The sequence below is a fragment of the Poecilia mexicana genome, unplaced genomic scaffold (assembly GCF_051168715.1).
Source record: "Poecilia mexicana isolate PSO_F unplaced genomic scaffold, ASM5116871v1 scaffold_5, whole genome shotgun sequence".
NCBI classification, from domain to species: Eukaryota; Metazoa; Chordata; class Actinopteri; order Cyprinodontiformes; family Poeciliidae; genus Poecilia; species Poecilia mexicana.
Window position 1 is genome coordinate 20,831,182 of NW_028263374.1, and position 17,054 is coordinate 20,848,235.

At 39.0% G+C, this 17,054-nt stretch overlaps 1 protein-coding gene across 1 annotated transcript; it reads left to right on the plus strand.

Annotated features, from left to right (window-relative positions):
- Nucleotides 1-330: 330 nt before the first annotated feature.
- On the plus strand, nucleotides 331-16,366 carry LOC106928535 (mitogen-activated protein kinase kinase kinase 12). The gene is made up of 13 exons (XM_015004851.2): nucleotides 331-904; nucleotides 4,328-4,511; nucleotides 4,757-4,948; nucleotides 5,178-5,336; nucleotides 7,448-7,606; nucleotides 7,706-7,814; nucleotides 10,237-10,346; nucleotides 10,969-11,085; nucleotides 11,328-11,465; nucleotides 11,861-12,575; nucleotides 13,021-13,088; nucleotides 14,262-14,562; nucleotides 15,725-16,366. The coding sequence occupies exons 1-13, from the start codon at nucleotides 406-408 to the stop codon at nucleotides 15,809-15,811; spliced, it is 2,838 nt and encodes a 945-aa protein (XP_014860337.2). The 5' UTR covers nucleotides 331-405; the 3' UTR covers nucleotides 15,812-16,366.
- Nucleotides 16,367-17,054: the final 688 nt, after the last annotated feature.

Here is a 17,054-nt window from a genome sequence, read left to right on the forward strand (position 1 = left end):
TGTGAAATTTACTGTACTAGAAACTGAATTAATTTTGGAGCATTTAACATACCTAATGTGTTTAGCAGTCTCTCCATGTCTGAATGTTATAACTCAGTTTGATTGACGTAGGAGAGAGATAATTCTCTCTTTCTTCCTGTGTTTGACAGATTCTCACCTGTTCAGTGTGAGAAATGTGAGACGTTTTGTGTTGTCATATTTAATCTGTGTGTGTTTCACACAGTTTGTGATGTATGAAGTTCCTGATCTTGGCAGGAAGAGAAACTTTGAAATTAATTCTTTGCAGTTTATGATAGTTTAGTAATCATATCAGGGCCACTAAGTGCAAATCATTTTATCTAATTTTGTAATGTTTATTTCTATCTTTTTGGTCTCTTTAAAGCTTCCATTGCTCCGGTCTTTTTGATGGCGCTCATTCATGAACCCCGTGCCTCCTCCCCCTCCCTGTCTGGCTTCAACACACCCATCTCTGACCCGCCATCCTTTCGCCGGCTCGATGCCGAGACTCCCTGCACTCCAGAAATGGACCTGACCCCGACCCAGTGCGTCCTCCGGAACGTCCTCTCCATAGACACCGGGGCTGCTGTGGAGCCTGGGGGAGGAGGAGAAAGAGGAGAGGGGAAGACCCCCGGGCACAATCAGACACCTGGCGAAGAACAACAGGAGCACTTTGCCAACAGTGTGCTGAAACTCCACGAGCATGAGGGGAGCAGTGGAAGGACAGAGGGAGAGGGACAGGATCCGGACCGCCCTGTGGTCAGGAGCCAGGCGGACGACGCCAGGTTGCAGTGCCAGTCCACGGGAGGGGGAGGAGGGTTTCTGGAGGGACTGTTTGGGTGCCTGCGGCCTGTCTGGACTATGATTGGCAAAGCTTACTCTACAGAGCACAAACACGTTCTGGACGGTAAGTCTGTTTCTGTGTGTAAAGTGAACTATCTTCTATAAACTTCAGGGTCAATGGTGGCTTCAATTCTGACTATGAAAGCAGCCACTTTCCCCAATTAAATTTTCCAGTTTAGCCTTGATATGCTAATTAAATGATCTTATCTCCCAGTTTAATTACATTAAGCAGTGGGTAGAAAAATGACTCCCACAAAGGCCATGTTGTAAATAAACACTCTCCCTGACAGGAGTGAGATGCATCTAGATCAGGAGACTCTATCAAAGCTGCAGCGTGCTCATTCTCCCCTGATACCCCCCAAGCCCCCCACCATCCCACCCCATCCATTTGCCTGCTCGTGCCCACCTCCCTCTAGCACCACCCACCCCCTCAGTGAAACCCGCTCCCCGTGACGCTGTGTTGTTTATGTCTGCAGCCACTACAAAAGCACAGGACTCCCCAGAGACTCCTCTGCCAAATCTGCCTCATGAATTATGCATGGCCACGCTCTGACCCCGCACCTCTCATCTCTATTAACGCAAACCTGACACGCACGCACGGGGACAGATGCACGCACACAGAGAAGCTCGTTTGCAAGCAGAAACACTGATATTAGCATTTTAAGTTAGATAACATGCAGAATGTGATAGAAAAATACTGCAGCTCACATCAGAGATGGAGCTGGCACCTTCACTGTATTGCCTTCTAATGTTTTATCACCCATTGACTCCAGTGTCTCCCCTCATCTCCCCTCATCTCCCCTCCTTCTGTCTCTCATTGTCTCTCCTTTTCATCCCTCTGTTATTGCTCCCAGCCCATCTGCACTTCGATGCTCTCCTCTTCTCTACAATAAAGAGTAGCTTATACAACTGAGCCGCTTCCCAACTTGTAACAAGTCCTTATTTTCAGCCTTTGTATGTAATTAATTGCATTTTGCCATGAAAATGAGAAAAAAATGAGAATCCTCTTAGGGGTGGGCATTTATCATATCGTTTATCACTTATCATTTATTGTGATACATTTCTTATCATGATATGAATTTTGATTCATTGTTGTTTCATTGAATTTCAATTAATGATCCCAAAACTGTCCGTATTGTTGGGACTGTTAATTTTGCTATTTTTTCCACTGTCTGCTCAACGAGAGCATCAATAAATATCAATAAATTTAAAATATATAATGAAATGCAATGACTCTGAGCAGAAGTTGAATCACACTTTTTATGAGACTGGAGTCATAAACCGGTATATTACAAATGGGAATGTTTTTCAAGGGCAGTATTTTTGTTTGTGGGGCTGTGATTGTTGTGCTATTTAGTCACAGCCATACAGTTACCTTAAAAAGGAGCAATAAATAGATTTTATCGCCACTTTTATCATCACCACCACAGTACCACAAAATATTGTGATAAAACTTTTAAGCCCAATCCTATATTCTTTTTACCGATCATAGAGATGGAGGAGTACCAAATCAAAGCCGAGCTGATTTGGAAACGTTTCAGATCTGGATTGATGTCTTTACTACAAAAAAATCTGAGACCCTCATTAGAGGCGGAGCCCTCTATCGATCACTGCTGGGCATTAATCATTCATATCATCCTCATTAATATGATAAATGTGTCTCAGTACAGCTCACTATGCTGCTGTTCTCCCCGGGTTAAGAACAGCAGCGGAGCGAACGGGTTGTATGTCTTCCGTATATTAGCCCAGACCCCTGCAGTACCGTGGGGAATTCCCCCTTTTCCTGCTAACTGTCTCCTTACTTACCAACACCAGTAAGACTTCTCCACCTCTCTATTCACCCTACAACCAGCCATTAGCCTCTCAAATCCTCTCCTTCCTCCAAACCCCTTCTGAGTTGTCGGACCCCTGTTTCGCGTCAGCCCCACAATGGCACTAAGCAGGATTTAGGAGGCTGAGGGAGAATTACCCACAAGAGATTAGAGCTTCTGTCTGTCGGCCTTCTCGCACACCCGAATCGCAGGTTAGGAGGTGCATGAAGATATCAGCTGAGGTCATGTGTTGTTTAGGCTTCCTGTCATTTTTACAAGTTTCACTCCATCAAGGTATTTTTTTCAATCAAAACTTTCCTCAATTTTCAGCCTCTGTATTTATTAAGGAACTGACCTCTTTTACTGTTCAATAAAGAATCGCACGTTTGTGTTAATAGCTATGATGCTAATAATGATCAGACATTACATACTATTGTAATGAGAGGACTGAAATGAAAGTCACACCAAGTCACACAAACAAATAAATCAAAATCAAGTTATGTCACAAATTAAGTTTAATAATAAAGTGGAATGACAGGGGAATAAGTGCTGAACCATTACAGGTGTGATTTTAGTGCCAACCTTCAAACTGTCTTCAAATGTTGAAGGTTCTTCTATGCACTCTGATTTTCAGATCTTTATATAGAATACATTTTTATTCCACATAAAAATAGGTTTTTATATAGAATACAGTCTTTTTTTTCACTCTCACACAATCTGAGAGTTGCCTGGGCTGTGTGTGTGTGTGTGAGGTTCAATGTCTTTCTGTAAACCCACTCCTATTTTACATCAGATTCGCATCAACTCTCACTAATTTATCAATTTTTCCTTTGTTCATTTGTATGAAGCCTGCCAGAGCCATACTAAAAATCACTCCCACCCCATGATGTTCCCATCTCCAAGACGCTGTTGATTTATTTGATATGATATGCAGTGCCATTTCCAGAGAGTTTATATTTGGCTGATTCTCACCAGACCTTTCTGAATCTCACGCTTGTGTATTTCATGCTTATGCAATTGGTGTATTTTCTTGTCTTGTCAGTGTTTCTTTGTTTATATCTGAAGCACTTTAAACTCCCTTATGTGTGAATGTTACAAAACAGATAAAACTGACTTTCCCTGCGTGATACTTTAACAATGAGAAAGCTTTTTGCAGGCTGTCATTTAGATTAAACAACGTGTGTTCAGCACTTGCTCTATTTATGGCACATAATTTATGGACTTGCTCATTTATTTCTTTGCACATGTGGGTTACTTATGTCGCTGACAATATCTGGAGCAAATTTCTTGTCATATTGTAAATATATTTAGTGAACAAAAGGCTGCTGCATTTGATTTGCATTTGCTTTTTCTTGCCACTGATATGGCACTGACATAGACGCTTAGATTTTTAAATGTCAAAGCAATGTTGCTTTCCAGAAAGACTGAGTATTGCTAAACTCTTACCAACAGTGTAAGATCTTCTTCTTGGCCTTATTAAACTGCATTAAGACTCACTAAGAATAGAACGAGGATTCACAGACACGGTGTTGCTTCAGTGTTTCATCATTCCAGTAACACTGATATGCAGTCAGTGGAGGTCAGTACATTCAGCATGTCGTAATTTTAGCTTACATGCTGCTACCTCACCAGGTAAACTCACCGAGAGCTTTTGCTTTATCTTTCTGTTGCTTCAGAGGAGTGGGAAGTCCCGTTTGAGGAGATTTCGGACCTACAGTGGGTGGGCAGCGGAGCCCAGGGTGCTGTTTTTCTGGGGAAACTCCACGGACAGGAAGTGGCTGTGAAAAAAGTACGAAACATCAAAGAGACTGATATCAAGCACCTGAGGAAACTCAAGCATCCCAACATAATCACTTTCAAGTAGGTTGACATGATTTTGTGGGTTTTTTAGAACCAGAAAAGGCAGACTTCTGACTGAAATTATTAGATGATTTATATACCATGCAGTATATTTATTTAGAATATATATTTACTGTAGCATATCACTTACATAAGTGTTTGTTTTCTTATTTACTTGCTTTAGGTGTCTACAAGATGGGAGCATAACTAATTCAATTTTAGTGCAGACATTGTCTTTAACAACCACTTTCGTTCTACTTTTTCAGAGGTATTTGTACTCAGGCCCCTTGTTACTGTATCATTATGGAGTACTGTGCTCAAGGACAGCTGTACGAAGTCCTGAGAGCGGGCAGGAAGATCACCCCGTCCCTGCTCATGGACTGGGCCATGGGCATCGCCGGGGGAATGAACTACCTTCATCTCCACAAGATCATCCACAGAGACCTCAAGTCACCTAAGTGAGTTTGCTTTTAAAAAAATAAAAAGTTGTTTGACTGGAACACTGTAAATTTAATGTGAAAAAGTACCATGAACACACATAAAAGCTCGATATTTAGTTGTCAACATGCAGCAAAGGCAGAAATCTATTTGAAAAAAATATTCAAACTCTCAGAAATGATCATGTTAATTCAATGTTTGAATGTGTGATGTAGTCGGTTTTAATAAAACATAAGTATTGTGTTCCAGCATGCTCATCACCTATGATGATGCAGTGAAGATCTCAGATTTTGGAACGTCCAAGGAGCTTAATGACAAGAGCACGAAGATGTCTTTTGCTGGGACTGTGGCCTGGATGGCTCCCGAGGTCATCCGCAATGAACCCGTTTCAGAGAAGGTGGATATTTGGTAGGTGTCATGACCCTCTTGAACTGTGCTTTTCCTCTTTGTGAGCCCTTAAAAAATTTCCCAGATGATTTGTCTTTTCAGCCACCAAATCAGCATAGAATCTCATTAGCTGTAGTCTACCACAGTGCAGCGCAAAGGATCCTATTTCTAGAAAATCTATTCAATATGATGTATAATATCTCATTACATGAAACTCTATAGGGTCTCTGCCGTATCTGATGGGTTTCCCTATGCTAAGCTTCAATCCCCCCCAGCTTGCTACATTTTCTACCTCCCTTTTTCTCCTTTACTACAATCCCTCCATCAGTCTTCCTCTCCATCCTGAAAGGAACGCCAGCTAATTTAATAATTGATCTGCCAGATGCTGCAGTGCTCAGGAGAGGCTGGAATAACCTTCCAAGCCTTTGGATGGGTTGGCCCTCGGCCAGCAGTGCATTAGCTGGGACGTGAAAATAGGATTAAAAAGCTTTTGATGCAAAAAGAAAGCAAAGCCTGTGTGTGTCGTGTACATTTTTGCTTAAACCTATTTAAATCACTTGAAATGCATCCATAGCACAAAAAGAGTAAGAAAGGTTAAGCTTTGTCAGATGTTGAACACATTTTGTTTTTGTTGCATTAATACAGAGGAGCAGTGGGGGAAATGTAATAAATTTAATTAAAAGAAAAAATATATATATTCAAATTGAACTAGTTAATTAAAAATGAAATAGTAAACCCCAAATAAACTGTTGAACAACTTCAAGCATTTTATTGCCACTAAGAAAGTAACACAAATGCAATAGATTGGGAGAAAAAAAATATTTAGCATGCATCAAACGACACATTATAATGTTTGATGTAAGGATCTAATTTTGATATTTTCCTCAAAAGTACCAGATAAAATATGGTATATTTGGACAACCAAACCTTGCCATGGATGTTCTGGAATTAAGCATTTGTTTATGTGGAAAATATTAACATCTGTGTTTTTAAATTATATATTTGTATAACACAACATTTGTCAGGCATCCTCCAATTCCTTTGTCTTCAAGTGTGCTCCTGGAAATCTCAGTGTTTTACAGCTGAAAAGCTGTTTCCTTTTGCTGTCTCCCTGCTCCATAGAAGTAATGTTGATGCCCTAACCCTTAGAAATGTATTGTGCATGGGATTCACACTGATTCATAATTACTTACTATTTTAATCACAGTATTTTTTTCTTTAAGAGTTAAATTAGAACAGTGATAAATCTATTCCAAATCATAAATCATGGCTGTGGCCTGTTTCAGATAAAATGGCGCTTGCAGTAACCACAGCTGGTGCTTCCTCAAGATGTAGCCAAAGGCTATAAAACAGTTGGTATTATATCTCAGTCTTGTGATTCCTTTTGTATTTTACTTTGTTTTTATAACAAAAAAAGCAGTCAGTGTTTGCATGAAAACATGGTTCTATAGGGAATCTGATTGTAGAATTTCAGAACTCAGTGTAACAGTAAAATGGTAATGATAATATACTTTAGTGTTATTTCACATTTCCTCTGTTTGATGTGAAATAGGGCAAACAAATCATGCTGCTTTTTAAATATTTTTTTTTTGTGTTTTGACAATGATATGAGTGCATTTATACACTTTTATTAAAACTCTCAGAACAAATGTTGAGTTTTGATCCAAATCATCTGTTCTTAACGGTCTTCTTTTCATGCGTGACACCAAGAAGAATAATAAGTGTGGGGCTGAAGGGATGCTAAAAATACACATGCATTATTACATGTGATGCAACTGGCACCTTGGATACGGCACATGAAAACCAGGAGGAGTCACTTAGAGCAATTTCTGTAGTTACCATCCCTATAGGCCTGTTGTTGTGTTCTTACATTAAAACATAAGTCTAAGTGAAGACATCCCTATTTTTTTGCCTACTTGAGTCTACTATCTTCATAATCTTAAAAAAGTTGAACATGTTGTTTGTATTATTCTGTTATATATTATTGTTCTAAAATTAATAGAAAGCATACAATTTGACTTTGCTAAAAATCTGACACAGTCTCCTTTCTGGTTTACTTTCGTCTCTTCAGCCTACATCAGTAACTTCCGTGTGTCTGAAAGAAGCTGTGTCCCATTTTTTTTTTTTTGAAGGTCATTTGGCGTTGTGCTCTGGGAGATGCTGACGGGGGAGGTGCCCTACAAGGACGTGGACTCCTCCGCTATCATCTGGGGAGTGGGAAACAACAGCCTGCAGCTGCCTGTGCCCGATAGCTGTCCAGACAGCTTCAAGCTACTCCTGAAGCAATGCTGGTGAGGAAGATGAAGAGATAAAAAAAAACAAAAAAAACATCAAAGAAGTCATTTAAGCAGGCGGGTAGTAAAATTTTAATTTACCCTTTTTTTTTACAGGAACTGCAAGCCAAGAAACAGACCTTCATTTCGACAAATCCTCCTACATCTTGATATTGCCTCTGCAGACATACTGTCTACTCCACAAGAAACCTATTTTCAGTCTCAGGTAAGATAAGTGTAGCATGAGAAAACAGAAGAGTCATACATTCAAATGTAACTTCATTTCATTTTTTTTTTTTCAGTTTTTGCTTTCTTGTCACTCTTAAATGTTCAAGATTATTAAAGTGCTTCACAAAAACATGCGATGACAAACAGCGACAATCTAAATATATGCAGAACGGAGTTTTAGAGATGATTTCTCCTAAAAAAAAGTTATCAAAACCTACCCGGTCCAGGTTTTTTTATTTATATATATATATATATATATATATATATATATATATATATATATATATATATATATATATATATATATAGATAGATAGATAGATAGATAGATAGATAGATAGATAGATAGATAGATAGATAGATAGATAGATAGATAGATAGATAGATAGATAGATAGATAGATATTTTTTATACTATTTTATCATTATCATCCCCATGTATATGGGGATGGTGATGTTGTCACACAGGTTCTAGTTATGTGATTCTTGACTATATAGGTTTGGCTGCTGAAATTAAGTCAAAAATCTTGTTAATCACAGATAATAAATGATTTTACTAGTTGGCATTTTTATTTTCACACCGTCATGGAAAGCTTTTTTTTTTTTCTTTTACAAAGTAATTGTTAGAAACTAATGGTGCCTCTCGCCCAATCAGGTATTTCTGTATTTATTCAGGTTATCTAATATTAAATTTCATTTGATCTGAAACGTTTAGTTGCAATAGACAAAGAAAAAAACGTAAAACAAATCCTTAAGGAAATAAATACTTATTCCCTGCAAAAACTGGTGTGATAATTTATGTTGATGGAAAATCAGATGAAGACGGAGGATTAAGCCAACTTTTATAAAATACATTTCATAAATTTATTTACAGGAAATCTATTCATTAAGTTAGATTGAGAAATAAATGACCGTTTAGTGAAGTGCACATGAGGTCTGTATGTCTCCCCTGCCAACATCACTAATTCTCATTTTGCTGACAAGCTGCCACCATTTTTTTTCCAGTCCACTGCAGTAACCATATGCAGTGGCAAGTACACAGCTGCACCCGAGCCCCAGGTCTCCAGGGAGCCCACTAATAATACCTGTCCTTTCAATCACACTGCATTATTGTTGCTTGCTTCTTTTTTTCCTCCCTTTTTCTTTCCGTGTCACATGCTTCTGCTGATTTGTGGTCTTTTATTCAAGCTTCAGTTCACGGGTCAAGGAAAGAACCTTTTCTTCATATTGAGTGTGATGGGGAAGGACGCTATGTGTCTACCTGTGTCTGGGTGGGGGATGGAGGCATAGTACAAATGTGCTAGACCAAAGAGATGGAGTATGGAGGTATAATTGTGTGGAAAATATGTCTTTGTGCATATCTATTTATAACTCATCTTATCTGGTTGAATCTCTTCATGCGAAACGTAAACCTCCATCACTCTGTCCACTTATCCTTGATCCTTTATTTCTCCCTGCCCCCTTCTCCCGGTTGAATCCCTGCCCAGTTTTTTCCTCTTCTCTGCCCCATAATGGATTTTTCTTGTGACATTAGAAAGAAGTATTTGCTGCCAGAGTGTATTGATTGCCTTAATGGTAGAGAGCAGAGAAAAGAGAGTGGAAAAAAGAGGGGACTGGAGACATAGAAGAGTGCGCACAGAGTCCATTAGGTTAATAAGAAGAGCATCTTTCGTGCGCGAGTCTAATACACATGCATGTGCCTCCATGCGCTCATAAATCTGACTTACTTAGTTCTCTGCTATGACAGGTATCAGATAACAGTTGTCATGCTCTGCCGCACACAAGAACATGCCCATGCCGCATTTCTTTTCTTTTCTTTTAAAAGATCCACGTCACGTCAGTGTACGTTTGGTTTCGCTCTTTGGGTATTGATTTTTATCTGACGGCTTAATGGGTTTGGTTTCAGTGACAAAAAAAAAAAATGCTAATTGCTCTGTAAATTGAAAGCATTTCTCCATCTAAATCAAGGTGCAAAGAAGATGTCTTGTGGTGTTGGTGTCATTTTATGTTAATATTAGCACCGTGAACTTGAGTCGCAGTTAATTATCGCAGTGCAAACGAGAGAACTGACAAAATACTCCATGTTTGGAAAGGTGAAGGAGTTTAAAAACATGTATGAAAGGGATAAATGGTTTCCTGCTGTGTCCACATGCACATCACCATTACGATTATATAGTTTTATTTGTTAATTTGGTATGATTTTACATCCTTCACCACGTACCGTATACTTGTGCTGCATATACTGATACATGCTCATGTCGTTGAACTTTTCGTTGGCTTATTTCTCTCTTTGTAGTGAAAACCTGCTAACAAAGACTCGTCATCACATAGACAAATTTGATGTTTGACACTTCAAAGTGTGCAGTCGCTCCGGGTCATTAACACTTTCTCCTGACGGTATTTCGTTCTGTGTTTCTCCAGGCGGAGTGGAGAGACGAGGTGAGACATAACTTTGAGAAGATTAAGTCAGAGGGGACATGTCTTCACAGACTGGATGAGGAACTCATCAAACGACGCAGAGAAGAACTCAGGTTAGAATTGCAAAGAAAATTGTGCTGTCAACTGTAGCGTGTATTTCTATTCAGCTGCACTGATATTATTTTTCAAAGCCTTGAAATTGCCATGCTATTAGCTTCAGATCATTATTAAGATACAAGGATGTAGTAATTTACTCTGATGACTGTGTTGCTCCACAAACTATCCCAGTAAGGCATGTCTGTCGAAATAAATGTAAAAAGCATTGCATGGCTGCAGAATTGTTTTATCTTAAACATTATGTGTTGTTTAGGACCTGACTCGTAAACAAATATCTTATATTTAACATTTAAGTTTAGCATACATTCTCCTCATCAGTACTGTAAAATATGTGCATCTTGTCGTACGTTTCCTGGATTTTATTGCTTAATATTGCCTGTTTTAGCATATGCATTGAAAAATTAACACACATATCTATCTGTTTCCTATATTATTAATAGTTCTGTGAATGATTTTTATAGTTAACAGATTTGGAATGTAAAGTAGAAACAACAATCTCAAGTTATCTAAAAAATTCATACTCTGTATCCTCAGATTTAAATATAGCTCCCATCATCTCAGTAGTTGTTGTGCACAGTGCATGTGTCTGGACGTTATTGAGCTTTCCTCTACATGCAGACATGCACTGGACATCCGGGAGCACTACGAGAGGAAACTGGAGCGAGCCAATAATCTCTACATGGAGCTTAACGCCATCATGCTGCAGCTGGAGATCAAAGAGAAGGAACTTCTCAAGTATGAAACTTTGCTGCTTCATTTTTATTCTTGACAGGCTTTTAAAACATTTACATTAATGAAATACAGTATGTGATTGGGGTCATTCTGTTTAAAAATAAACCTGTCCTAAAACTGAGAAATTAATGGACTAATTGTAGATGTTTTGTGCTGCAAATTTGTTACTAAAGGGACATTGTCTGTCATGAAGTCCAGACCGTATTTTGTGTCTAACTAGTGATGTTCTTTATGTCTAATGCCAGGAGGGAGCAGTCACTGGATAAAAAATACCCCAGCTGCTTCAAGCACCACAGCTCCAGACAGTCGGCCTCCTCCAACTCCATGGAGAAGCTCATGAAGAAACGCAACGTACCGCAGAAACTACCTTCACACAGCAAGAGGTGAAACAGCAAAGCACACTGTTTTCCATACCTGGACATGATATATGAAAGTTTGTTCAAACTCATTATGTTTGTGGTAATAGCAAATCAGTCAGTAAGCATACTGGGTTTGCAGAATTTGAGATGACAGGGTTCTTTTTTTACACATCAAAGCAAGGTTTTTAGGCATTTTTCTTTGCAAGATCAATTCAAAACTATTAAATAATATTTTCTTTTTTTTTTTTGCTTATTTATTAAAAAGAAGTAAATTAGAAGTTCTGCTATTTCTACAGCCTTAGACCCAAAGTAGGAGTTAATGCATAACCAAAAACTTTCGCTGATAAGGAAAACTTTAAGCAATTATAGTATAAAAAGACAAACTTTTTATAAACATAGCGTGTTTCTTCTGTTTGCAGACCAGATTTACTGAAGTCAGAAGTCATCCTGCCCAAACTGGACTCATCTATGACCCAGGTCACCATCCCCAACAAAGGCTCCACCTCCCCTGGCCGCTCTCGCCGAGGAAAGCCCCGCTACAGGAAGGCCGGCAAGGGCAGCAGCAGCGACCTGGCTCAGCTGAAAGCCACTCTGTCCTCCTCCCTAGCAATGATCAACGCCACCTCATCCGTTCCCAGCAGCAAGCACCGTCTGGACCCCACCGCGGCAATCAGGGGCCTCCAGCATGACCTGCTGCTAAAGAAGATGTCCTCCTCCAGCCCCGATCTCATTTCAACCACCCTGGAGGCAGAGGTCCGCAGGAGGGGGCAACTAAGGCCTGGACTGGACAGAGCAGGCAGTCAGAGCGCCTCCGCTGGGCTGGAAGACAGCGGAGAAACGGAGGGGCCGAGGGACAGGCAAGATGTGGGCGTGGGGGGCGATGACCTGGTGGAGACGCCCCCACGGAGCGACACACCCAGCGAAGACGCAGCATCCATCCCATTCTCCAGCAGCCCAGATTCACCGTGTGGAAGAGAGGCCGCTGCAGGGAGAGCGTCTGTCCTGGGGAATGCTCGGGTCTCCCATGAAGTGGAGGACAAGGAGGAGGGGACAGTGATCACACGCTCACCCAGAAGTCAGCGCCGCCTCACGCCTGCAGCCTTGCTGTACAGGGCGGCAGTCACACGCAGTCAGGTAACGCTGCTTTAGCTGCTCCCATTGGAATCACTTTTACAAAGAAAGCAGAAACTAATCTACAGGGAGATGCTTCAGAATAATAAAGTAACAGATTACAAATCTGATTCTTGCATTTTATTTAAAAGTGCATGCGAGCATGCAGCTGTCACTGTAAAGTGGTTTTACTACAATGACTGGCAGAAGTCAATATCTTAATGTTTTTAGTGCACAGAATGTAGAACCACAAGTTGATTTAAGCAACAGGCTTAAAAGATTTGAATGTTTGATCTCTGTGGATTACTGGTAGTGAATTTTTTTTACAGAAGCTGTACTTCCATATTTCTTTTTTTTTCTGTTTCTCTTTTCAAAAATGTATTTTCTCATGAGAAATCTCAAAAATCTTCAATGAAATTATTCAGAATAGTGTTAAGCTATATCTCCTTGTTGGTGCTTTTCTCCACAGAGACGTGGACTTTCTTCAGAGGAAGAGGAGGGAGAAGTGGACAGTGAGGTGGAGCTGCCCAGGAGACGGTGAGAGTTACAAAGACTCGAACAATTATTTAGAAATTTAATTTTCTTAATTGTCATTTTGCTCAGTTGACTGTATCATCTCATTAGAGCTGACCGTAACATGAATCAAGATACTTTTGTGCTAATTATATATGTTATTTAAAAATAATAACACCAAATAACTTTTGAAAACCAGCTAAACCAGCACATTGTCAAAAACAAATATGGCAATATTTTTATCTGTCTTATCAGTAAAATATGACAGCCAAGATGTGCATTTTTACTACATGAAAGCAAATAAGCCATACACTTGAGAGTGCTTTATATGAAAAAAAGAAAACACAACGCAATAAACAAAGAAATAAAAACATTACAGAATAGTTGCAAAATTAAGAGAAGTGATAAAAAGGTTTAATACAGACATAATCAATCAATGTTCCACTTATTAATCAAAAGCAGCTCTAAGCAAAAGCATTTTTATAGCCTTGACTTGAAAGAGCTCAGTGTTCCAACAATTTTGTAGTTTTCTGGAAGTTTGTTCCAGGTTATTGGAGCATAAAACTGAATCCTGCTTCTTCATGTTTGGTTGTGATCTTGGGGATGCAGTGGAGACTAGAACTAGAAGATCTGTATGATCTGGAAGGTTAATATGACAAACAACAGATCGCTAATGTATTTTGGTCCTAGCCATTCAGTAATTTATAAACTGACAAAAATATTTTAAAGTATACTCTCTGAGCTACAGGGAGCCGGTGTAAGGATTTTTAGAACTGGGATTATGTGCTCTATCTTCCTGGTTTTAGTGAGAATGCGAGCAGCAGTGTTCTGGATCAGCTGCAGCTGGAGGATTGACGTTTTTAGGCAGACATGTGAGGAAACTGTTGCAGTAATCAGTGCGGTTAAAGATATGGATATGTTTCTCTAGCTGGGACATTAGTGCTTTAGTCTTAGAACATATAAGGATGCCTGACCAAGTATTAAGTGCATAAACTGTACAACATGGACATACTTTTCAGTTGGCCAACATTTTGTTTAAAATGATTGAAATTTTGATAATGTTTTTTTTTTTTTTGCCACACATACTGTATTTCATAGTGATGTTTATTTATTTCGGGAACTCACATTAACTTGTCTGTCCCCTAACTATAAGTTAATGTTTCTAATGCCGGATATGTCTCTTCTATTTCTGCACAGGCGGCCAGTGAGCATCTCCAAATGTCAGTCGCTGTCAAACTTCAGCCTAGAAAACCTCTCAGTGTCAGACGGCGAGGAGGGAAACACCACCGACCACTCCCACAGCGGCACACCCGACGTGGTCAGCACCAACACGGACGAGCGGCTGGATGACAAAAGCGACGACTTGCTGTCTCAGGGCTCAGAAATCCCAGCTGACCCCTGTGACCCGAGCCAGCTGGGCTCTGATGGACTGTCTGAGAGGGAAGCTGAAGTACGACAAGTCAAGACGCAGCTCGCTTTGAGTGAACATAACTGTGAGGTAGGCCATAATTACAGACTGCAGGGATTATTTCTGCTTTATCTAAACAAGAGCAACATGGAGTTAATTTGAGTATTTTAGTGTTAGGAGAATCAGAGGTTAGGTCTCTCCAAGGAATTAATCAAAGAGCTAGTAAGACCGGAGCCCATGTTAACTCTGGGTATGTGTTTGGTTATATTAAGTTTAGATAACAGTCGTTTCCCATACCCAATATGTTGATCATACCCAATCAGGAAACATGGTGCCGTCCTACAAGCTGTTTGCATAACTCCCCCCTGTGAGAACTTCTCTATATTTCTCTAGACCACATGTGTCAAACTTAAGGTCCGGGGCCCAAAACCAGCCCGCCATAAGTATTTATGTGGTACTCTAGAGTCTAGAGGGAGACGTAAATAAAACCTTCAAGGCAATAGTTGTGTTCTTTAGTATTAGTCTATCAATCAAAGCAGTTTTTAATCAGAAGTGATAGTCAATGAATTGCAATATGTGTCTTGATCAGTCTCATTTATCAGACTGAATGTACCTTTTGAAAATAATGAACTTTTCATTTAGGCCACATTTCTGTTTTTAAAAATACTTTTTTATTGGTCTGATGCAACATTCTAATTTTAAATGTCATGTTTTCTTTAACTAAGTGGAAAATAGTCACAATTGAAATTAAGGCTTTATAACATTCATCTGCTTAGTTAATCTATATAATGTGTTTCACTTAGTGATTAAGTTTCTAAAATAAGTGGGCTTTTCAATAATGTTCTACTTTATTCAATGGGTCTGTTTGCTGCCAAATTACATTAATGTGAAAAGGTCTTCAATATTATTTAACTTTGAGAAGTACTCATCAGATCCAGAGACAGTTAGTTATTAATATTTTAAGTTTGTTATTAGTTAGGTTTCTAAATATATTTCCCACAGCTGGCCCTTTGAGGACATTTGTGATCATGATATAGCCTAAAATGAAAATGCGCTTGACACGCGACTCTAGACAGAGGCAACTTTGTCTTCTGTCTACTTCAGGTAAGATACCGACTGCCTCAACAGAACCCCATGTCAGAAAATGTAACTATTAGACTTGATTGTGTAAAAACAGGTAATCTTTGACTACATTACCCAGTGAGACTCAAATGTGCTAATTCAGAGAATCTGTGCTTGTTTGATCTGTTAGGGCCTGTACGACGACTCGGACTGCGACAGTGCAGAACTGGACCATTCATGCTGCGCAGAACTCAATCAGCCTCCAACCAACTGGTGAAACCCAAACATCTGAACCCACAAGATCTGTACATCTGCATCTCTGCATCCTTCTTTTACTCTGTCAGACATTAGGAAACCCACAGAGGCAACCACAGGAGGGATTGAATGCAGAAAGGAAATGAAAACCTTATCAGAAAACCTGTGGATGTAAAACTAGAGGCACTCTGACAGACAGCAAAGCAATCCGTTTTCAGCTCCAGAACAACACATCTCAGAGAGGCCAGTAACAAGACTGTCCGTTCAAGTCTTCTGTCATCTGCCATGTTGATTTTTATATTTATTTATTTTATACTATCCAGTGGAAATATGATTAGGAGATCATTTCAGGGTTTTTATAACAAGTTTGACCTGGACTTATTTCTTAAAATCTACTGTGTCATAATCTTTTTCCTTTAAATATTATGCACTTATTTTAATGTGAAACAGCTGATAAAAGAAAAACAGTTTACATTTAAGGTTGTTTGCAATTATTTATTAACATAGTTTTTGACTTCCATTCATCGCCACTGTTAATATAAGATGTTGTAAAATGAACAAATGTTTTTATACTTGAGATTGTATAACTGAAGGTGCTGACATTCCTCAGCAGGTGGCGCTATTATATAAGAACCTCATAAAGCTTTTGCTGGTAGAATGTAACTTTACCTGCTGTTCATGTCTCATCTAAAACATAAAACGTATTGCAGTATTTAAGTATTTTGCAGGGGCAAATGTGTTTTTGGAGAGTTTGAAGGGTTTGTAATATTTAAAAAGCATGTTTGTAAGAAAAAAAGTATGCATATTTAAGATGTTTTGATATTTCAGTCCAGAAGATATCGTTTTAGTGAAAATTAAACCAACCCTTAGATGAACAAATGCTGATAAAGCATGTACCGGTGCACCTCAGTAAATTTAAAAACCATCATCTGAAAATTAATTTATCTCAGTAATTCAACTCAAGAGGTGAAACTTATACTATATAGATTTATCACACGGAGACCTATATTTTTCAGCAATTTATTTTTATTTTGATGACTATAGCTTACAGTGAATGAAAACATTAAACCCCAGCTTCTCAGAAAGTTTAAATAATTGCGGTCATCTTTACCAATTAACTTTTTCAGTCTCGTTATGGAGGGGTCAGTGACTATCTGCAGGAAGAAAGATGAGTCAGCTATCTTGTACATGATAGCATTAGCTATAACATGTCAATTAAAAGTAATTTTTATTATTCCACATATAGAATTGGTTTCGTATAGTAT